The sequence below is a fragment of the Pongo abelii genome, chromosome 4 (genome assembly GCF_028885655.2).
Source record: "Pongo abelii isolate AG06213 chromosome 4, NHGRI_mPonAbe1-v2.0_pri, whole genome shotgun sequence".
NCBI lineage: Eukaryota > Metazoa > Chordata > Mammalia > Primates > Hominidae > Pongo > Pongo abelii.
Genome location: NC_071989.2, coordinates 81,289,432 through 81,313,862, shown reverse-complemented (window position 1 = coordinate 81,313,862; position 24,431 = coordinate 81,289,432). Strand labels below are relative to the sequence as shown.

Genomic DNA, 24,431 nt, shown 5'->3' with positions numbered 1-24,431 from the left:
AAAGGAGAAAGGAAAGGAAAGGAGAAAGGAAAGGAAAGGAGAAAGGAAAGGAAAGGAGAAAGGAAAGGAAAGGAGAAAGGAAAGGAAAAAGGAAAGGAAAGGAGAAAGGAAAGGAAAGGAGAAAGGAAAGGAAAAAGGAAAGGAAAGGAAAAAGGAAAGGAAAGGAGAAAGGAAAGGAAAAAGGAAAGGAAAGGAGAAATGAAAGGAAAAAGGAAAGGAAAGGAAAAGGAAAGGAGAAAGGAAAAAGGAAAGGAAAGGAAGAAAAGGTGGCTTAGCCCATGTCATCATCCTGTCACTCGGGTAATGGCTCCACAGAGACAGTAAGTCTTGTGAAGGACGTCGGTGTGCAAGACCGTAATCCAGCATAATCTCCTCTCTACTTCTGTCACCTAGAACCTGACATGTAGATTTAGTCACTTGCTGCAATCATTAATAACATTGGCACAAACATCCTTTTGAGTATTTTTCTGAGGCATACATAGCCTCTACTTGTCAAAGGATGCCTCAAGACAATAGGATCTAGAAGTGAACACAGACTCACAAACCAGAAAATGACACAGACTAACAGGACCACCACTCCTTTATTAACTTCAGCACTAGACACTGCAAATAATGGGCTTAAAGCCAGCAGAAGACTGATCATGAAAGGAAAATAAGCCTTAAAGAACACTTTCAAGTAAACATCAGCTACATATATTAAAGTGGCTAATTGCTCTACCATGTTTCAGCCTATTCAAAGGAAAAGCTATAATAGTTTCATTTTTTTTTAAGTGTTACAGCTCTTTTCAAATTTGTCTAGCAGGCTTTTTGGGTGAGATCAGAAAGTCCCCAAAAATAGTTTCTTTTTTTTAAAGGTACCTTTTCAATATTTTCAAGAAATATGATTTTATCACTTCTATATGTAATTACTCCAGTAACAAATTAAGTGAAAAAGTTATTGACCCCAAAAATGGACTGCTTTTTCAATGAGCATATAGAAATAATTTGCAATAAGAACCAGCTACTTGTTTTAAATTAACGCTGTCTTATAGGAAGTTTTTCTTAGCTAAAAATTAACTTTATAGTTTTGTTGATAACATTAATTTTTGATATTTGGTAAGCATATATTTCAAAGACAATATAAAAGTAGCCTAAGCTCAACTCCCATTTTAAAAAAATGGCTGCAGATTTTAAATTAGTGAAAAACACTAGTGTGTTGCAGTGGTTAAAAGCATGAGCCCTGGACTGCCTGGGTTCAAGTCTCTACTCCACCATCTATTAGCTGTGTGACCTGGGGCAAGTTACTTAAGCTCTCTGTGCTTCCATTTCCTGATCTGTAAAATAAGGCAATAATATATCCATCTCACAGAACTATTGTGAAAATTAAATGAGTTAATATTTTAAGTGATTAGAGCAGACTCTGACATAGTAAGCACCCTATAAATGCTTTATTAGTTATGCTTCCTAAATATTTAAAAAGTAAATGAGGTTGCATAATTTTAGTTCTGATTCTTTTTAAAAATAATGTCAACCTCTGCTATAATGTTACACATTCAAAAACAACCCAAGGCCACTGGCATGCACAAAAAATTCCATTTGCTTCACGAAGCACATTTAAAATGTTGTGACTTTTATATCAGACTTAGCTGGTGTTAAGAAATTTTGAAAAATTTATCCTGGACATGGTTAACTGAAAAACTTAAAATGTGAAGAGAAAGAAAAGCCATCAAACTGCCCATAGGATTTACCTCCAAGGACTGAAGGACGAGCTCTCGTGAAATGGGAGGGATTATAACTGCAGGATAAAGTCAATCAGAGACAGCATTTCTCAAGAACAAAGGCAGGATTTCAGAAACTAAGATGTCCTAACATGATGAAGTGGACTCGGGCCAGCTTCTCACTGCAAAGTGCCTGGAGGATAAACAGCAACTCCAAGGGGATCCCCAGCTCTCCACTCTCCTATTCTCACTGCTTTGTAATGTGATCTACCTGACTCCACAAGGGCTCCGTGAGGTCAAAATTTTCATCAGCCCATCCTTCCTGTACTAAATGCTCTAATCAGGTGACACAGGGGAGACAATTGAAAGTAAATAGATTCCACCCATAGAAAGAAGGGGAATTGGAACTAGTAAGGGGGAGAGGGAGAGGCAGTTGCAGATGCCTCCCTTCTGACATTTACAACTACTTCAAGTCTAGCAGGAAACAGTTAATGGCACAGCCCAGCCTAGGGCTTCTTCAACTGATTTCCAACAAAATCCACCTCTCCCTTAAGAAGCTAAGAGCCTTGTAGCTAAAGCAAAATGTGGCCTACTTGACTGGTTATGTAAGTGACCCACGCCCAGACATAAACAAACCCAGCTAAGGCAGTTTTCTGCAAACCTGCTGCTGACCTGGTTTGACCCACTCTGGATGCCAGAGTGCAAAAGTCAGGTGAGGGCCTCTCAGTCCAGGTGTCTCTTAACTGTGGCTGAGTAAATGGGTTTCATTCATTCATTGTATTTTAACTCTAGACCTTTATGAACAGCAGAAACGTTCACTGAGAATAACTAACCACCATAAAATGGGTGAGCCTTGCTTTAGAGTTCAATTCCCAACACTCTGCTGAAACAGTGCCCATCATGGTCACCAAAGACCTTCAAATGACAGAACCTATAGTCAGTTCTCAGTCGCACCTTCTGTGACCTACGGCAGTATTTAATACAGTTGATCATTTCCTGTCCTTATCCTCCACGACACCAGGCTCTCTAGGTTCTCCTCCTACCTTGCTGGCCTTTTCTTCTCAGGCCCCATAGCAGGTTCCTCCTCATCTTCTGGATGTTGGCAGGTTGTACTACTTTAGGGTCAGTCCTCAAACTCCACCGTCTCCACTCTTCCCTTGGTTATCTGACAGCATGGCATCACACACCATCATATGATGATGACTCCAGTCCAGGTGTCCAGACCACTCCCCTGAGTCATAACTATCCCCTCAATATCTCCTCCCAGGTGTCCTAGCAGTCATTTCAAGCACAACAGGTCCAAAGCTGAACTCTTGATTCCCACCCCGACACCCAGCTTCTCCTCCCAAAAAATGGCAACTCTGTCTTTCCTTGGAGTCACCCTTGACTGTTTTCTTTCTTTCACAACTGGATTCAGAATCTGACCTTTCTCATCACCTCCACTGCAACACCAGGCAAGCCTCCACTGTCTTCTTCCTAAACTGTTACAACAGTAGTCTCTCTGCTCCTACTCTTGGCCCTCCATAGCCTTTTCGCTACAGGATAGACAAAGGAAATCGAGTCATGTCATGCCTCTGCGAAATTCTCCAATGGCTTCCCATCTCATTCTAAGTGAAGGCCAGAGTTTTCCATGACCTACCGTGCCTCCCGTTGCCTGCCCCTCCTCCACTGTCTCCCACCCTCTCTGAAGCCCTGCCCGCTACTCTGCTCCAGCCCCACAAGCCTCCTTTTGCTGTTTTTGCCTCAGGCCACTTGCACTTGCTGCTCCACCTTCCAGCATGGCTCTTCCCCTGGATATGCAGATGCCTTGCTTTCTCACTTTCTTCTCATCTCTGCCCCAGTGTCATCTTACAAAAGAGGCTCTCCCTGATCATCTTATACGAAATGGCAACCGCCAAGCCTTGCTTTATTTTCACTCATGCCCCTTACCATCACCTAGCATATTAGAGATTTATTTGCTTGTTGTATGTCATCTGCTTCCTTCTACTAAAACATAAGCTCCATGAGAACAGCAACTTCAAAGACAGTTTTGTTCACCATCTCCCCAGTACCTAGAACCATACAGGCAGGCAATGGATAATGAATAGTCACTGAAGAGATAAATAATTTATCATCAAGAACAGAAAATTCTCTTCAGGTCTAGTAATGTTTTCTCAGATTCTGAGGTTTTCTTGTGATAGGCTCTCCTTGCTACACGTTGTGATGGGAGTGTCACTGTCTTCTTTCATTCACTTATTCACCCATTCATTCATTCTTTTTTTCAACACTTACTGAGTGTCTACTGATCACCAGGTACTGTGCAACCTGCTGGGCCCAGGACGAAGCCCTCAGCCTCTATCAGTGACTCTTAAAAAAACATCTTCAGGCCTGGTGCGGTGGCTCACACCTATAATCCCAGCAGTTTGGGAGACCAAGGTGGGTGGATCACCTGAGGTCAGGAGTTCGAGACCACCCTGGACAACACGGCAAAACCCTGTCTCTATTAAAAATACAAAAATTAGCCGGGCGTGATGGTGCATGCTGTAATCCCAGCTACTCGGGCAGCTGAGGCAGGAGCATCGCTTGAACCTGGGAGGCAGAGGTTGCAGTGAGCCGAGATCATGCTACTTCACTCCAGCCTGGGCAACAGACTGAGACTCCATCTCAAAAAAAAAAAAAAGTCTTCAAAGCCCAGTGAGTATTGTCTATTCCCCAGGAGGTCCCCTGACCCAGCCAGGAGGCTTTCCTTCTTCTCTGAGCTCTTTCTACTATCTCTGTATTTTGTCCTATGTCATCTATCACACTCTGGTGATGAGAGTTTTATTTTGCTCTTCCTGGTGGGATAAGTAACTTCCCGACTAGGGTCTCAGCTACAAACAGATTGTGTAAAACACCACAATACCATGCACCTCTTATGCCTTCTGGTAGCAGTAGCCCAAGAGTATTACTGTTTAATCCTTTATTTAAAATATCAGATAGGCTACCCCTTTGCTAACAAAAGAATGGGATGATCAGGCAGATATGCAAAGTAAAGGTACTGGGAAGAAAATATTAGGAAGAAAAACATTAAAAACGAGGAATTAGATGTAAAATATGAACTACTATAAGAGTCAGCATCTCTGGAACACCTGCTACACACTGGGTAATTATACCAGACACTACTACTATTGTAACTAACATAACTATGGTGCTTCCTCTGAACCAGGCACTGTGTGATTAATATTTATTAACACATTTCATCCCCAAAACAATTCCACTTGACAGACGAGGAAACTGCAGTGCTATTTAAGTAACCTCCCAAGGGCACACAGCTAATCAATGGTGGCTCTCTGCACACTCTGCTATGTAGTTCAAAGTCCTTTATGGAATAATTAGGGTTACCAAGTATCCTATTTTGAACCAAAGAAAATGGTATTTGAGCAATGTCTGGTATTTTTCCATTAAGAAGTTTCATTAATGTGTTACAGTGTGACTTGTACCTAGGTACGTTCGCCCACTTCCTGGCCCTGTCCTATTCACCCCTGGCAGTTTGCTGAGTCTTGCTGAGAAAACATTCATAGAACAGTAGATACATTATCTCATTTTGTTTAAGAGCACAACAACATTCAAGATACTCAAGACTCAAAGACCTAAAAGATAAACTAAGGTGTCAACTGCTATTTCTAGGTGATAAAATATAAGCAGTTTTTATTTTCAACTCTTTACTATCTGTAATTTCTAGATTTTTAAGAATAACCATCCTTAGATCTAAAATAAGAATCTGAAAAAGTCATATTTTTAAAATGTGCCTCTTAAGTAAAGCTGTGTAATTTTATGCAAAATGGTAGGTTATCAGTAAGTCGACCATATCTGATAATATATGTATAAATGTACTAACTGGAAACGTTTTACCCAAGAGCATACAGAATTGTTTTTAACCATCTGCCAAACTTACTCTCCATAACTGCATGAGTCATTATCATATTTGTTTTGTAGACAAGAAAGCTAAGGCCCAAGGAAAGTGATTAACCTGCCCAGGTTATTAAGTGGTTGAACCAGAACGCAAACACAGTCCTGACAGAGAGCAAAGCCCAGCCGCTGCGTATACAATCTCCCAAATTTCCTCATTCAAAGGGACCTTCACCAAGTTCTGAAGTTTATAGAAAGTCCTTTTTCACCAGTGGTCTTAGTGTGACCCAGAAGAAAGGAAAAAACCTACCCTCACAATGAAAGTGAACATTTCTGAGCTGGGTGCAGTGGCTCATGCCTATAATCCCAGCACTTTGGGAGGCCAAGGTAGGAGGAATGCTTAAGCCCAGGAGTTCGAGACCAGCCTGGACAATACAGCAAGACCTTGTTTCTACAAAAAAAAAATGAAACAAATTAGCTGGACGTGGTGGTGCATGTCTGTGGTGCATATCTGTGGTGGTGCAAGCTACTCAGGAGGCTGAAGCGGGAGGATCACTTGAGTCCAGGAGTTAGAAGCTGCAGTGAGCTATGTTCTTGTCACTGCACTCCAGCCTGGGTGAGACCCTGTCTCTAAAAAAACGGGGTGGGCGGGACATTTCCAGAGGTAAACTAGCATTCATCTCCTCGCCCATTCCTCTTCTAATGTTCTCTTAGGATTTTTCCTGATATTAGTCTTGGCCATACTCTTCTGAGTTGGACCTGAGGTTACAGAGAGGATACATCCAAATTCCAAAATTATCCTCAGCCCAGGAATTTCCTGTGGGTCATATGTAAGCTAAAGTAACTCTGTAGATTTTAATAGGTAGCAAGAATATCTGAGAGAACCCAGGGAACCTCTGTTCACCAAACTAGAGTCTCAATCCAAATACCCAATTCACCCTCATAACTTACCTAACCTTCCTGGGATCCTTTAGAAAGAAAAGTGGTCCCTGGAAGGAGATCAGGCCTCTCAGGGCAGTCCTGTTAGCCACAGAAACAGCTGGGGACAAAGCCAGTGGATTCCAGAGGTGCTGGGAGTGAGAGCTGTTTCTCCAGCTCCTCCTTCCCCCCTCCTAAATAGCAAGTACACTTTGGGTCTCTAAAACCAGACCCTTAAAAAGAGTCCTATTCTACTGTTTTCAAGGAACTAATCAAAATTATTGAAGAAGAAAACAAGCCTTTTCCCTTATAATAGGGGAGAGACATAGGGGGAAGTCAGGAGAAGATGGGGAAAATGCAGGCCTCTGAGAACAAAAACCAATCTTTCCAAGTCCTCACTCCTCATTGTAGTAGCATAAAGTAGCCTTCAAGACTCCCTACGTTTATGTTTGGAAAAAGGACACTTGAATGTATAAATAACTTTTTTCTTCCCTTGCTTCCCTCAAGCAATCAAGCAGATATTCAGTCATGTGTGGTGTGTGGACTTTGGCATGATTAGATTTAATCAACAAGCCCGTTCCTTCTTGATGCAGTTCTCCAAGGCCTAAAGCAAATTAGTCCACATCAAGGAAAAATTGGCAAACTGAGAGGGGAAGAACCTAATATATAAAAACACCATGATAAAACCAAAAGACCTCAAATGAAGTGGCGGACTCTGACAAGACCACTTCAAGTGACTCCAAAAATATAAACAAACTAATGAGGAAGATGCCCCATATGTCATCATCACAAAGAACTCTATGAATACGTCAAATCGCCTATAATCTTATGGAAAGACACTGGCACACAAAATGATTTTGTTTCTTTCAAATTCATGAGGAGCTCTATTCTCCAGTGCCTATCCCTAGAGCCATATGTGTTTCGGCCCCCCTAAATATCCTCAAAAGTAATTGAGTTCTATAGACAAAAAACTATGCTAGCAAAATAGAGAATTCTCCATGGAAATGTACATTTTTTCACTTATTTTTTATGTGTCCTCGATAGAAACATTTTGAATGAATGAATAAACGGAAGAATGGCTGAATGAATGATGAAAGCCAAGTACTACCTGGCATTCCTCCAAATTGTCCTGTTTCTTCTGGTTGAGAAGCCCTACTTAATTCCTGAATCCTGTTTCATTATCCTGAGCAACTCCAAGACACCACCGGGTAGGTAGGGATGAATGACAGCTGGATGTAGGATTTGTCAGCATTCATAACCAGGACTCTCCATTGTCAGGGATGACACTGACCAGGTAGACGAGACAAGTGATTTCCCTACCTCTGCGTAACAGTGTGAAATAAGCTATGGGCTACTCTGAGGGTAGGTGGGTTTTTCCTGTTTCCATCTGGGGCTCTGCAGTGGATCACTTTGCAGGCTACCCCACACCATCATAAGGACAACCATTACCAAGCACACATGCAGGAAGAACAAGGTCAAGCAGCGGGGCCAGGCTCAGCTTTCCTGGGCCACTCTCAGGTGCCTACATGGTGAGAATGGGATCCCATAAATCCTGAAGCCCTCTGAGAAGAACAGGAAGTGGCCTGAATTGAGCACCTGTGGACTGCCATGAGGCCCACCATGGTGCAAAGGAAGAGACCAGATGGCAGACGTTTCTAGGGGAAGCATCTGGGTCAGCAGCCAGGGGAAGAGAGTCCAAGGTTTCTGTAGGGTAAGAGCCAGGGTGGGGCCAAGTCAGGGTGAAGCCAGAAGGAGAATCACCAGGTCCTGACTAGCACCACAATCCCAGCTGCTGACCTTTATCACAGATGCCAGAACACCCAGTAATAAAGCACTCATGCCTCAGGGAAGAGCCTAGGCCAGCCAAGCCACAGCAGAACCCAGGAGGACCCAGGAGGTACAGTGTAGATTGAAGGATTGGGACTTTCCATCCCTCCACCTCCACCCCCGATTAACCTCCACTGTCGCCAGGAAATCACATCCAACAGCAGCTTGACAAGGAAGAGTAGGAGAGGGAAGAAACTTGAGACACTGAATATTTTACATAAAGATACTGATCAGTCACCAAAAATGACTATTTACGTTATTGTATCAGACCAAGTTTTCTATATTAGGCTAAAATATATCCTTTCCCCTCCCCTGCTCCACTGCCTACAGAGTGGGACCCCATGAAGATGATCAGATCAATTGTAGATAAAGACTATCTGGGTGTAGTGTGGGTAAATTTGTGCCACGAGGCACTTTCAATATTTACTGCCTACTTTCTGGGATCCAAGTGCCGGAGATGTGATAATGGGCTGGCCGCCTTCAAGGAATTCAGTGTCTTAGGGTACAGAGCTTTAATAACAGCTGTGATACAGTAATGAGAGGGCCTTTCCTAAAAATATACGCAAGGCAGAGTGACACAGGAGATACAATGCTGAACTCCAAGGTAATTCAGAGAATGCCTCCTGGTAAAAAGGACACTCAAGCTCCATCTTAAACAGCAAGTTGGAGATTAATAGTTAAAAGTGGGAGAAATATTCACCTGACTTTGCTAAAACAAAAATAAAAGAGGGAGTGAGGGAGATGTACGGAAGGCATGTAAGGGTAGCTCACAAAACTAAAATAATTAAGCATCCAAGCCTTGAGAGGTAGGAACCTGGGCAGCAACAAGGGCCTGGAACAGGCAGGACCCTCTCAATCATCTACTTCTCTTTACATGTTTGCAGTATTTCCTCCTACTACAGGCTGGTTTCTTCCAGCTAACGGTTTTCACTCCAATCTATCCAGCATTGCCACCCAAGAAAGAAGACACTGCCATCCAAGAAAGAAGACATCGCCCACCAACCTCCAGTTTGAATAATCCCAAGGAAGGATTCGGATTGGCTATGCTTAAATCATGTGCCCAACCCAGGCCAATCATTGTGACCCAGGCAGGAGAAGTGCTGTGATCAGCCTAGTCTGGGTGGGGTTCCCATCCCACTGCACTCAGCAAGGCAAAGTTACATGAAAAGTCAGCAGCATCATTTGGACCTATGGCCAGAGTAATGGAGGGACCACCTTCTAAAGAGCAAAGGGAAGAAACATACTAAGCACGCAAAACTAACCATCCAGGCCAGCACAACATTTGGTACCTCTCTGCACTTCTGTATCGCCATGAATCAACAGGCCACAAGGCTAGGCTATTTTCTATCACTTTGATACATTCTATGTATATCTGACTCTGTCCATTTGCTTAGAAGGAACATCCTGCCATTAAAATCCCACCAAGCTCACCACAGGCTTACAGGCTATTGAAATGACATTCTTTTTATGATACCCCCAACTTGAACTAGTCTCTTCATCTTGAACTTTGACAGTAATTTTTCCTGATCTCTCGTATGGGACTTGATCACTTTCTACTTTACTTAATTAACGTATCTGAATAAATAATCATTTGTCCTTCCCTAAAACTAGGAGTAATGGAGAGGAGTCCCCTGAACAAGAATATAGTAAATTATAATACTGTCTCCCTTCCACCTGCAGAGATTAATGGAGAACGATACCTTGTCCAAGAATTTGAGCAGCCAAAAATAAAGAAAAATTTACTTTCAAAAATTTGCCACAGTGTTTGTTTAACTAAAGGGAGCTTTGAGGGTATGCAACCATGTTGTTTGGCAGAGTTTGCAATGGGCCTTCTCTACTCTGCTGACAATGGTAGGCCTCTAGGCAGAGTCTGGAATTGAAACTGCTCTGTATGAGGTTAAACACTCTTTTCATTGAGAGCCAAAGAAATCTTAGCAGGTTATGTCACCTTTAGAAAAATGTTTCTCTTCCTTAATAAGGATTTCTCTAGTGACTTACTCATCCTATGGTATTCAGCTATCATTTGGGGAGTTTTTAGACTGAATACTCACACGCATATCCACATGCATGTGTACATCTGATGAAACTTGACAAAAGGGAGGGAAAGAAAAAAAGACAAATAAGGCCATGAGATAAAAGTATCTCACCTTTAAAAATCATTAACATTTCTAAAATGTCATCATACCTCTGCCTACTTACTGTGTCAAGGATTATTTTTTCAGATTAGGTACCTGCCCTCTAAACATTAAATGAGCTCATGAAATAGGCCAAAACAATGGTCTCAGGGTCTTAGTTCTCCATTCCCAGCATGCCTAATCTCTCTAACTGTATCTTTTTGTCCGGGACAAACCTGTAAACTTTCCAGGCCACAGTGGAAAGCACTCCCAGCCCCTTCTTTTCCCAATTTATCCTATCTCTTCCTCTCCTAAGCCAACCATCCTGTGCTCCAGGTGTCTGTGCATCTGTTCCCAATCCCAATCCAATGATGTGTTTAAGTACTCTATCTGTGTATAGGAGGAAGGTATCAAGATGCACAAACAACCCTACCATCTTGCTCCTCCAGAGTCTCCCCCTGTCACTTCTCCTTCTGGTAAAGATACACAAAGGAGAGGGAGAAGCTAAGATGGGGAGGCACAATGACACCTTTTGAACCCAAGGTAGCTACCCATTGAAGTTTACCATGCCTTACTGCTACTAAGAAGTAGTGAAACATACCAGGAAGGACAAAGCCTCTCGAGTGTCCTGGTTCTTGGCCTGGCTCTGCCATTTATTAGCTCTAATTTGTGGCAACTCATTTCTCCTCTCTGAGCCTTGGAGACCCCAACTAATAAATGAAGATGACAATCACATCTAATATACAGGTCTTTTACAAGACAACATGTGCAAAAAACACATTATTCATATGTCATTCTTTCATTCCTTCTCCTTCTTTATTCTACCATGGTTATTGTTCCCTGTGTTTCCTGGTATGACTTTGGGAATAACTGTAAAACTCAGCCTCAGTTTCTTCCCCTATAAAACAGAGACAATATCTATATTACAGAGTTATTTTGGGACTCATATATCATAGATGTAAAGCATGTACTATAGCTTAGTAAAGAGTAGTTATGATTAATAGGGTACCATATAAATATTAGTTATTTTTATTATGATTAGAGAAAATATGATGCTATCTAAGCTCTCCAAGGTTGTCAAGGTTTCTGGTATGCATTGCCTTCTTTGGCAATTGTAGCCTGGTTTTGTACCAGCAAAAAGAAAACAAATGTTCACACTATGTGTCATTGGAAAGGCAGCATATGATATGAGCTGGGGAAGGAGAGAACGAGGGAAGTTGCACAAGTGGATAAGAGGCATAAAGGAATAAACATTTCAACATTTCCTGGGGCCTAACGATTTATACTAAAGTATACATTTTAAAGATTGAATGACAATTATGAGAACCTTGGGTAAAGCCAAATTCCTATATTTTTCAATCTTTGATTAATAAGCAATAAATTTCTTGATTGAATCTCCTATTTAAAAAAAAAGAAAAAAGAAAAAAAACAGGAAATCAGGCATTCCTGGAGCCCTTGAAGTGGAACGGTAATGGATTCTGGCCCACTCCAATCATTAACTGCTGGGCTGCTAGTACGGCCTGTCCTGGGGCTGCCTATGCAAGGAACAAGCCAACTTTTGCGAACCCTAGGAGTACATTTTGGGCAGCCTGGTTTTAACTGCTTTCATCGTGCTCTGCTCTGGACATGGGTCATTTCCAAAGGCACTGCTTCTAAGTCACATCCTCTTTTCTTCCCGCTGAAGGCATGAAGATAAGAAAGTACTAGATATACTTTTTAACCGAAATATGGTATTAGCGAGTTTCTGCTAATGTTATTTTCCTGTTACCAAATCCTTGCTCTAAATTTTCACATCACTCCCTCCACAAGCCAGTAATATATATGTGGTCAGGACAAGGAAAGAACAAGAGAGCACATCAGACACTATTTCTGACCTAATTCAAGAGAGGTTTGCCAACAAGCCAGTAATTCCAAGCTCTCAAATCCACCTTCATGATTTCTCAGGTGACTTGAACCTACATATGAGAATGATGTTGGTGGTGATTGGAAGGAAGGGAAGAATGATTAAGAAATTCAAGCCACCTCAGTTTTAAAGACTGACAAAAATACTTATGATATCCTCTAAGCGACAAGAGACCACAGTTCACAAACTGGCCATGAGGCTAAAAAACCAAGTCCCTTGGTATTTCTTCCACTATATGGAGGGGGCATGTCTGGGTCCTGGGAGATGGGTCCCGATTTTAAGATCCCTGTAAGCAGAGACAGCATCTGTGAGGGTCATTACTTCACCATACCCTCAAGAACAGTGCCTGGCACCCCCCACCCCAGATGTTTGTTGAACATATGAATAACACCCCCTCACATCACTGTTGCCCTCATCTGTCAAATAAGGGAATTGGACCAGATCATCTCTAAGGCCCTTTAGGCTCTAAGGATCTGTGATGCTGGGACTCTGTCAAGCTAGCATTACAGCATGACCAAACCCACTCTTCATAACTAAATCACCATGATTTAATAAAGAATGCAAGTGTGGAACATGGTCTAACAATCCCCACCCACCTCGCTGCTACCAACCTTATTTTCACTCATCTTTTATCAGTGGCAAATAGTTAATCATTTCCATATCCCAGGTACCTGCTTTCACTTGAATCTTGTTTAATTTATACATAGCTATGCTATGACTTTCTGTTGCTTGTACTGGCCACGCTTCAACTTTGGATTTAAAAGAAGAGCATGATGAATGCATTCCCTACAACTCCAATGGACTCTCAAAGTTCTCCACTGGCCTCCTCATCATTAATCCCATGTCTCTCCAGTGTTAGGCTGCCCAGGCCCCAACAACATTAGGCCACATAAATACAAAACTAAATAAAGCAGATTACAACCCAAATTTAACTGGGTTAGAATTGACACAGAGATTTGGTAGACTCTACAGAATGGTACCTATCCTCAAGAAGCTCTCAATGTACCAGAACTGATAATATTCACTCCAAAGTAATAATGACTTTGTGTATCTCCTCCCTCAAAAACAATTTACATGGTTTTTTATTTACTATTCGGGAATAATTTCAAACTTACAGAAAAGCTGAAGGATATCCACTATTTTTTTAAAAAGAAAGCTGAAAGAATAACAGCAGCACAAAAAAATAGCAATATATACTATTTACCCAGATTTACATATTGTTAACATTTGACTCCATTTTCTATTTGTGTACAAGCTTGTTTTTATAAGCACATGCTTGTGCTCATATATATATATATATATATACCCCCTGAATCATTTAATAGTAAGTTACATATATCATGGCCTTTTAATATACGACTGTATCCACCAAAGATACACAGGCTTTTGTGTTGAAATTTTTTTCAGTCTGTTCCTTGTAACATCTATAAAACCAATAAAATAGAAAAATCAATTTTCTTAGATAAAAAATAAAATTAATTTTTAAAACATTAATTTTAATGTCTTAAAATAGTATATTGAATATAAGCTATTAAAGTCTTCAATGATAGAATTTGAAGGATGGCAGCTGAGCAACATGAAAAATGTGTTCAGGCTGAGTCTTTCTACTAGCCTAGATGGTAAATGCATCTTATTCCTGGGGTTGGCCTTGATCTAAGCTAAAGAGCAAACAAGCCAAATAAACACTTCTATTGTATTTCAGAAGGAAGAAAGAAGATGCTTGAAGCTAAGCTGGTTTGCTGACAACTGCTGGCGTCCATCCTCCTCTGGGAGAAGCACAGGGTGACAGGGTAAGCCATCCTGCTCCCTAGAACAGGTATGCTCCCGAAGGACAGCGCTGCAGAGGCAACCCGCTTAGAAACACCTTTTCTGCTTGTAAGCTTGTGAAAATGTTCCTTTTCTCCTTGAATTAAAAACATAACCACACACGTCCCTGCACAAGACAAGAACGGGGAAGGATTACACACTATCTTATTTTTTTAAACCTCGGAAGGCAACAATCACCGCCAGCTAAGCCCAGCCGAGGATGGGACAACAGCTTCTCAGGGCACTTTTTCTACACCCTAACACCAGCTTGCCCCTTGTTTCCATGGCCCACACTACAAGAAGAATGGATTGCAAGTAAGAGAGAGTAAGTAATGTAAACCCATTCCATTATCAGTCATGCTCAGATAAATGGCTCTTCTTCCTTCAGCAGTAAGGGATTTTACTTACTTGATAATTATTTTTAGTAAACTATTTAATATGTGACTGTATTCTCTGAAGATATACAGGCTTTCGTGTTGAAAGTATTTTTTTCAAATCCTTTCCTTATAAACATCTATAAAATCAATAAAATAGTATAAAATAGAAAAATTTTCTTAATTACAAAAATTTTTTTAAATTACTATACACTTGAAAACTAAAACAAAAGATGCAGAAACTGAGTATGAAACACATGCGTATTCTCTGCAAATCCCACAAAGACTGAACATGTTTAAATCAACAGGACTCTTTATTGTCAAGGTAACTCCAAGGTAATTCTGATTAAGTGAATCCAAAACATTTACCTTATACTAAACTCCCTTCTTTTTTTTTTTAAAGAGAATTGCACATACATAATAACACCAAGGTAGGTAGATTCAAAGTGAAAGGAACATAAGAAGAATTAGTAGGTTTGCCTCAGAAACCTATATGTATCTGTACAGTGAGAGTTTTATAAAGGCACGTATAAACACGCGCTACATTGGAAAAACACTCTGGCAAAGAAACAAGGAAAAGAAAGAATAGGATGTCTGGTTTTGCCCGTGAAGGAAAGAAAAGATACCGCAATCTACCTTGTTTGGACGTCCTTCTTCGAATCTTCATTTTGGGAAAGGAAGGCCACGAGTAGTTAAAAGGTGAGTCGGAGTCAGAATCCATCTTTTTGTTTTGGTGAAATCAACAGATGAAACAGTAGAGACTCAGGAAGAACTCGGGGCGTCCCCAGCCAGGAGGCAAGCCTCCCCATGTGATGTAAAGGGAAGGAATGAGACTGGATGAAATAGCTCCTGCACACCAGGGAGGGAAAGGCAATAAATGTTTTGCTTCCTTCAGGCATTCAGGCGTGTAGACCGACAAGGAGGCTGTAAATATTAAAGCCAAACTAGGGAAGTAAAGGAGGGAGAAGCGGGGGAGCTAAGAGTGGCTGAAACACTGCAGTCCACTTATTCAAAAGGTCATTGGGAGCAAATGAATCATTAACTCCCCTCTTCTGGTTGCTGGAAATGGAAATGAAGGAGGAAGGTAACTGGGAATTGAAAGAGAGCTGCCTGTGATTCAAGAAAAGCCTCCCAGTGCAGGCTTGTTGTGCTCGGAGTGAGAATATTGCTTCTCAGAAGAGCTACCCGGTGCCGTGTTAGATAAAGGTTGAGGTTTATGTGTGTGGACAGCCAGAAAGCTTGATCCCCAGGCAAATGAAGGCCAGCAGACTCCAGGAAGAGCTCTTTCCAGAGCAGACTATTCTTTCATACCATTAGCACCTTGGGCAGCTTTTCGGATCTAAGAACCAAAACAGCTCTGATAATTCATTTAACAATCCAGTCTCACCGCCCTTTTAATCCTAATGTGGTTGGAAGTTTTAACTTTTATATAGATTGTACTCATTTCATTAGATTTATACAGTGTCATCTACCACTGTTTAGCACAATTGGGGTGTTTCCATATTGGTACTGTCACCAAGTCTGGCCGTCAATCATCAGGATTTTGGCGCCTTTATAGCTCTGATCTAAACTTTCAGTCCATCTCAATAGAGCTGGTGACTAATTTACCACAAACCAACAGTTCTTGCAGTCTCCCTGAACAATTCTCCAGTAATTAGCATTCAGGAGAAGCTCATTACTGCCTCCCCATAAATCGTGGCACTGCTCAGGCTCACTTCTCCGCTTCCTATAGGCACATAGATATGCATGCCCCAAATAAGCTCAAGCACAACAGCCGAGATCTGCAGTGGAAAAAAAGGATATCCCAAATGTTATCAGGCAGTCTCTTTTAAGCATTTCTTTTAGTAGCAACAATAGCAAGAAATGTTTGTTTTGTTTTGTGAGGTCACCTGATGTCCAAATAAACTAAAGGACATTGGAAACAATACGAGGATCCATTAAGTCTGCAGATTTAGAAGGTGACAGTATGTGTCTTAATTAACATTCATTTCTTTGCTTCAGTTATTTCCTAAATTGTCAGTCTTACTGTGCCACGCTGTGTAAGAAAATAGCTGCATAGCCGGCTCCATGGAAGCTAATCCTGTCTGATTGGGTAGGGGTTGAGTGAGGGGTACAGGGAGAAGAGGAGAAATGGGAGAGACCACTTAATTTCAAATTTAAATCAAAATCAGAATTACATAAATCACTGCTGTGTTTTTATATAGTTTGTCACATAAACATACAATTAAAACAAAATACAACTGGAGTAGTTACAAACATTGCAACTAAGTGGAAAGAAATATTGATACATTTTCTATTTTGTGGCTTTTTTTTTTTTTTTTTTTTTTTGAGACAGGCTCACTCTGTCGCCCAAGCTGGAGTACAGTGGCAGGATCTCGGCTCATTGCAATCTCTGCCTCCTGGGTTCAAGCAATTCTCCTGCCTCAGCCTCCTGAGTAGTTGCGTCTACAGGCATGCACCACCACACCCGGCTAATTTTTGTATTTTTAGTAGAGATGTGTTATTTCTATGTCAGCCAGGCTGGTCTCGAACTCCTGACCTCACGTGATCCACCCACCTTGGCCTCCCAAAGTGCTGAGATTACAGGCGTGAGCTACCATGCCAAGCCTGTGGCTTTTAATTTGATGAATAAGTACATATTATTCTCAACCAGCTGGGTATAATTACAAGGATATGTAACTTTCAGCCCTTACATCCAGTAAAAGAGTTTTAGTCCATATGGATCTTTAATTAGAAAATATACCAAATCTTGTGGAAGAGCATTTACATTCACTCTCAATTTTAGAGCACAGAATGGTGCCTAGGACACTGTAGGCAATTGCTGAAAGAATGAATGATTTACAATAGTCGGTCTCCCATGTAAATGACCTTTACCCTGTGGATGAAGAACCTTTACATGATAACTGATTAAAAACACATATTTTGACAAAAACATCTACAAGAACTATTATAAAGTATTTAAAATATATATTTGTATTTTATTTAGCACAACAGTTGTAAAAAGGACAGTACTTCTGGGTAGAGAAAACCCATTGTTCTGAGGCTGCAGACAATGATGGGAGTGTGCATAGGTCTATGGCCTTTTGGCTGCTTCTAAGTTCTCTGGAGACCAACGAAAGGGGACCTTCACTAGTGTGGACAATCACCAAACCAAAATAGTGTTGGATCAGGAGACACTGTTATTTTTCTTCAGCTCTACTTGCTACCATTAAAGAATCCTTTGAAATGCAAAATTTCCAAGGCAGTTAGAAATACTAAAGTCCTCATCCTGAATTGGTGGGAGTGGGTTTTGTAGCTCCTTGCTACACATGCTAAACCTCTACTATACCATCCCCTTAACTAAAGGTATAGGAATACTATACTTCTTACAGTTGACTGATGCTATGGGAAAGAGGAAGACATGTTTCTTATGGAATTACAAACAGAACAAAAGCAATACAATCTATAGGGGCTCCCTAACTTGTTTTATTAAGTTGGTCAGAAATGTGACAAACTGTTCAGAAGACTACAAATGTAGAGAAAGCAGAATCGGTGGCAGAATTTCTCAGAGGCATCAGAATGGAGGTAGGGGCCTGAGGGAAAACTGTTCATTTTAAATGCAGATTATGAGATTCCCATCCCAGATGTGTTGAATCAATCTCTCTGAGGGTGGCCCAGGAATCTGCAATAATTTACAACAAGCACCACCCCTATCCCAAGCAATTCACAAGCCTATTGAAGTTTTAGAGTCACTCAACTAGGAGGTAGATAAACCCCACGTCAGCAAGTTACTGGAATAGGCTGTTCCTCCTGTGACTACCAGTGACAGATCAGAAGAACTTCAGGGCAATATAGACAAAGAGAGAGATGAAAAAACTGCATAAAAAGTATTTCTATTAGTTGAGATTCCAGACAGATTCATACTAATCTAATTCTTCTAAATGCAGTCCTTGTTGACCAGTTACATATGAAGTGATTCTTGATGTCAACATTATTCTGAAATAGTATTGAATGACCTAACCAATACATGTGAGACACCCAACTGATATATGTGAAAATACCTCAGATATCAAAAGAAGAGACTTTCCAATGTCTTCATTTGCTTTACCATTTATCAGTGTTTTCTAAAGAATAAAATGATTTCTACTGACCAGCCATGAACAGTTAACATACAACTAGAAAGTGAAGTCAAAGATAGTGTTTGCATAGCCTTTTTTATTTTTAGGCCAGCTTACCTCCTTGCTCACCAACACGTTTCTTCTGAATGTGGATCATTTATCCTCCTTGTTTTCTATAGTAATTGAGGTGGGGTTTTTTTTTTCCCAGTTTATCAATATAATTACATTTAAATTAATTCAAGATGCTATTTACATCTCATTCATATTCAACAGGTGACTGTTTCTGGCTAATTGTAATTGCAGACAGCAGAATTCAAGGAAGGCCACCCTTTCACCATATATCATACAACCATTACCATGTAAGAGTACGAACGCTTTCACGGAAGATACATTCACCTGAATGTGCCTCCTTTAATTAGAAAATTCTTCACCTAGAAAAGAACTTCCATGAGGTTATAATTATTCAGAGAAGATGCTGTTGCCTTGAAGTTTCAGCTTTCTAAAAGACCCACACAGAAAGGAAACTTTCCTTGATCTTCATTTAGACATTAACCTGCCTTTCAACCTTGTAAATCTCAAAGAAGTATTCACATTTTGATCTGAATTACAGTATTTGTACAGTTTTCTCACCTTCCAGGGGGACCCAAAATTCTTTGTGGGCAAGAACTGTGTCTTATATTTCTAATGCACCACAAGCTAAAAAGAAAAATCATGAGTCTGGGAGACACAGATATCCAGGCTCAAATAATGGCTCCGTCAGTTAGTGGCCCTAACCAAGTCATTCACATTTTCTGAGCCTTAGTTGTCTCGTAGTGAATGGAATCTTATCTATACTTTAAAGGGTTATTGTGAGGATCCAATGAGATTATAACAGTGAAGAACTTAACATAAGTAAATTTTCAACAAGCTTTAAACGTTGAATGTTAATAAAATTTCCCTTTCATATATTACTCTTCTATGTTATAAACACCGAAAAAAAAATTTTTTTTTTTTTTGAGACAGAGTCTTGCTCTATCAACCAGGCTGGAGTACAGTCACATGATCTTGGCTCACTGCTACTTCCGCCATCCAGGCTCAAGTGATCTTCCTGTCTCCTCAGCTTCCCAAGTAGCTGGGATTACAAAACATGCGCCATGGCCAGGCTGGTCTTGAATTCATGACCTCAACTGATCTGCCTGCCACGGCCCGCCAAAGTGCTGGGATTACAGGCATGAGCCATGGTTCCCAGCCACTGAAATAGTCTCAATTTGACGCTGAGGAGTAATCATTTGATTTTTAAAACTGAGACATGGCAATGTGCAAGGAAGTTCCAAGAAAATGATACCAAGACAGAAACAGCAGGAGGAGGAGAAGGAGGAAGAAGAAGGGAAGGAGCTCGAAGAGGAAGATTTGCTTTGCTTCTCTACTTAATTGTTAAGCCACCAAGACACCACAGTTTTTACTACTACTAGACATTGTTCCTGGAAAGTCATAAAATATCCAGATAAAAGGAGGCAAGGCCTCTGAGGCTAGGATAAGCCTTTCCTGGATAAGTTGAGCCGGTGCAGTGACAACTTAAATATATGCTTCATCATATGCAGCCTTAACTTCTAGCATAAGGTGAAAATCGGGGATGGATAAAGCCTTCCTCAAAATCCCTTAGAAGCCACCATGTCATTTCTCAGCAAGCTCAACACAAACAGTCCTTCTGTGGATCTAACTATGGTCAAGCACCCGGTGAAATGGGTGGCTTTCACAGGGAGGCCATGTTGTACAGAAAATGAAGATCTTTACAAGCATGGCTCTTACCCTTGTGCCAAGACGCTGTCACTCTGAGAAGCATGGTAGAAACAGCACATTCACATCTGCAGTGTCCCACTCACTCACGGACTTTATTCTCTCAAAATGAAATGATGGGTACAGCCACCCTGAGGTGTGAATTCTGATTTTCCTCCCTACCTCCCCCCAACCCCAGCACTTTTTATTTTTTGCAGAGCCCATAAAATTGAATTCACATAAAATAGACATAAATCGGGAGCATGGTACAACCACTGTTGTCAAAAATTGGAATCACATGATGCCACTGTCCGTAATACCATCTTGCTTAAAACAAAATGTTTTAATTTCTTATCTGCCATTATTACCTTTATTTATTTGAACAAAAACATTTATGTGCACCTGCAGAGGTTCTGATATGGTCTTTACATCCCCTATTCTCTAAGAGGAAAAAAATGAATATCACCTAGAAGCCCAGCTAGAAGAAGTTACTGATATATGATATGTGTCTACATATAATAAGAAAACAAGAAAATACTTAAAACACCTCAGGGCAGGAAAATAGTAATAATTATAATCTATTATTAATAAATATAAATATTAAAATATTAATAATGATAGATTTCCTGACTGAAACAACACATGTTAAAGAATTATATTGTTGAGCCAGGCATGGTGGCTCATGCCTGTAATCCCAGAACTTTGGAAGGCTGAGGCAGGTGGATTGCCTGAGGTCAGGAGTTCGAGACCAGCCTGGCCTACATAGTGAAACCCCATCTCTACTAAAAATACAAAAAATTAGCTGGGCGTGGTGGCAGGTGCCTGTAATCCCAGCTACTAGGGAGGCTGAGGCAGGAGAATCACTTGAACCTGGGAGGTGGAGGTTGCAGTGATCTGAGATCATACCATTGCACTCCAGCCTGGGCAAGAAGAGTGAAACTCCGTCTCAAAAAAAAAAAAAAAAGAATTATATTGTCAAAGCTTCCACAATTTGGTTAATATTGCTACAGATATAAGTTTTACCTAGATGATTATCTTAAGAAAAATAACAGACAAACAACAGGAAACTTTGGTGAAGCTCTTTTTGTTTTAAATGCTGAAGTTTCTGAGCACAACCTGAAAGGAAAGAATTAGGACAAATTTGCTCAGTTGTTGTGAATAATAAATCATATGGAATTTTGAATTTATCTTGCATAGGCAACACAGATAGTGGATGTGAGGAGCCCTGCAGGTGGGAGAAGCAAGAATAAGAGCCCCAAGTCTGGACAGAGTAGAGGTGCAGGGATAGGGAAGTTCCTGGCATAGCCTAAGGAGAAAGAAATCCCTCCTATTAGGAAGAACCCACGGACTTCAGGAGAGCAGCATCCGATAATGTTATATTCCAATTTTCCCAAACCTTCAAAAAAAAAAACCTCTTACATGCCATAGACTTGTTCACAGACTTAATAATTTTAAAATGCAAAGTTTGACTATATTTTATATAGATGTAATATTGTATATATAAAGATTTATATATTGTATATATGTAGATTTTATATTGTTTATATTTAGATTGTATATATACACATATATACAATATGTAGAAAGATATATAGTATCTATATCTACTACGTATAGATATATAGTATCTACATCTATATCTACTACATATAGATATATAGTATCTACATCTATGTCTACTACGTATAGATATATAGTATCTACATCTATGTCTACTACGTATAGATATATAGTATCTACATCTATGTCTACTACGTATAGATATATAGTATCTACATCTATGTCTACTACGTATAGATATATAGTATCTATATCTATGTCTACTACGTATAGATATATAGTATCTATATCTATGTCTACTATGTATAGATATATAGTGTCTATATCTATAGATATAGATATATAGTGTCTATATCTATAGATGTAGATATATAGTGTCCATATCTATAGATATAGATATATAGTGTCCATATCTATAGATACTATAGATGTATAGTGTCCATATCTATAGATACTATAGATGTATTGTGTCCATATCTATAGATACTATAGATGTATTGTGTCCATATCTATAGATGTATTGTATCTCTATCTATAGACACTATAGATATATTGTATCTCTATCTATAGACACTATAGATATATTGTATCTCTATCTATAGACACTATAGATATATTGTATCTCTATCTATAGACACTATAGATATATTGTATCTCTATCTATAGATACTATATATAGATATATTGTATCTCTATCTATAGATACTATATATAGATATATTGTATCTCTATCTATAGATACTATATATAGATATATTGTATCTCTATCTATAGATACTATATATAGATATATTGTATCTCTATCTATAGATACTATATATAGATATATTGTATCTCTATCTATAGATACTATATATAGATATATTGTATCTCTATCTATAGATACTATATATAGATATATTGTATCTCTATCTATAGATACTATATATAGATATATTGTATCTCTACCTATAGATACTATATATAGATATATTGTATCTCTATCTATAGATACTATATATAGATATATTGTATCTCTATCTATAGATACTATATATAGATATAGTATATAGATCCTATATACTGATATATACTAGATATAGTATATATAGATTTTATATTGTTATCCACATGTAAATAAGTTAACTATGAGGTAACTATGAGGTAACTATAGTAACTATGAGGTAACTATAGTAACTATGAGGTAACTATAGTTAACTATGTAAATAAGTTAATTATTTTATATTGTTATCCACATGTAAATAAGTTAACTATGAGGTATCAAATGAGCAAAGAGTTTAATAAACTGTAATGAACAAAGAGTTTAATAAACAAATAGTTTAATAAACAAATGTTTAATAAACAAATGAGCAAAGAGTTTAATAAACTATAAATTCCATAGATCTGAAGCTAAAATTCATATAAAATGTGATAGATAAAACTCACTTAAAAAGAAAAAACAGGCAGGCTCATCTTATATATACTTCTGGGGTGCGGTTCCTTCTAGGCACTCTTAACTGCCAGATCAAGAAAATGTATAAATGTATCCTAACCTATGTACATATATCTACAAATATTTCTGTATGCAACCGTGTGTATCTGTGTTAACTGAACATGAGTGCATGCTGATATCTACAACTCTAATCTGTTTACCACATGGATTACTCTAGCCTCTTCCCCCTGCTTATCTGTAAGCACCCACTCCAACAGGGAGAAACGTGGCAGCTACTAGCCACAATCCATTTACTTATTTGCGCAATACATGTAGAGTGGTATCAAAATTCTTAATCTTTTTGCCTGCGAGAAAAACTGTATCAACCAAAGGACAGTGCTTATTGTATAGTTTCTTTTGCCTTTATTCTTATAGACTCCACTCATTTGCAAAGTTAATAGATCTGCACCTCCCTCCACCACACCCAAAATTCCCTTTGGTAAGGTTATTTCTAACATTTTTAATACAGCTAGATTGTTTTGTCACATTCTGCATTCCATCCCCAACCTCAAGGTTTTCTTAAATTTGCATACATTAAGGTTTACTCGGTGCACTCTAATGTTCTGTGGGTTTTGATAAACACATAGTTTTGTGTACCTACAATTCAAGAATCAAAGAACACTTTTACCACCCTAAAAAAAAGATACATACAATGTTGATGATATGTGAAAAGGATACAACAGCCAACTAAAAGAGTTCCCAGCTACCAAAACTGGAACACTTTGACAACAAATAAAGTAGTATTTGATTATTACCCAAAGTGCAAAATAAATATCCATGACTCTATACAGGCATACATAAATGATTGAATAAGTAATGGGGGGAACAGACAAATTTACCATGTAGAAGAATTCCAAATAATTTATGTAGATACCACACCCACAAGTATACAGATTAACTCCCCACTTTTTCCTTATGTGTGGGCTACACATAGTGTGGAAACGGAGGTGAGGAAGAGTAACTTTACAGTGGAGAAACCAGACCAACACTACCTCAGCCAGGTGATCAAGGTCAATATCAACATTGACAATGAACATTGATA

General features: G+C 39.5%; 1 protein-coding gene and 1 non-coding gene across 9 annotated transcripts in view; one reads left to right on the top strand and one right to left on the bottom strand.

Annotated features, from left to right (window-relative positions):
• The window catches only part of ARHGEF28 (Rho guanine nucleotide exchange factor 28), a 316,787-nt gene that overhangs the window by 107,820 nt on the left and 184,536 nt on the right, over positions 1 to 24,431 (bottom strand). Inside the window, exon 1 of one of the 8 annotated variants that reach the window (XM_054555208.2) lies at positions 15,143 to 16,647. The exons of 6 other annotated variants lie outside the window; for them this stretch is intronic. In XM_054555208.2, coding sequence (XP_054411183.2) covers positions 15,143 to 15,227 — 85 coding nt within the window. In that variant the 5' untranslated portion in view covers positions 15,228 to 16,647. 8 annotated transcript variants of the gene reach the window in all.
• Positions 769 to 831, top strand: LOC112133595 (U7 small nuclear RNA). The gene has a single exon (XR_002915229.1). It is a non-coding gene; the product is annotated as a U7 small nuclear RNA (small nuclear RNA).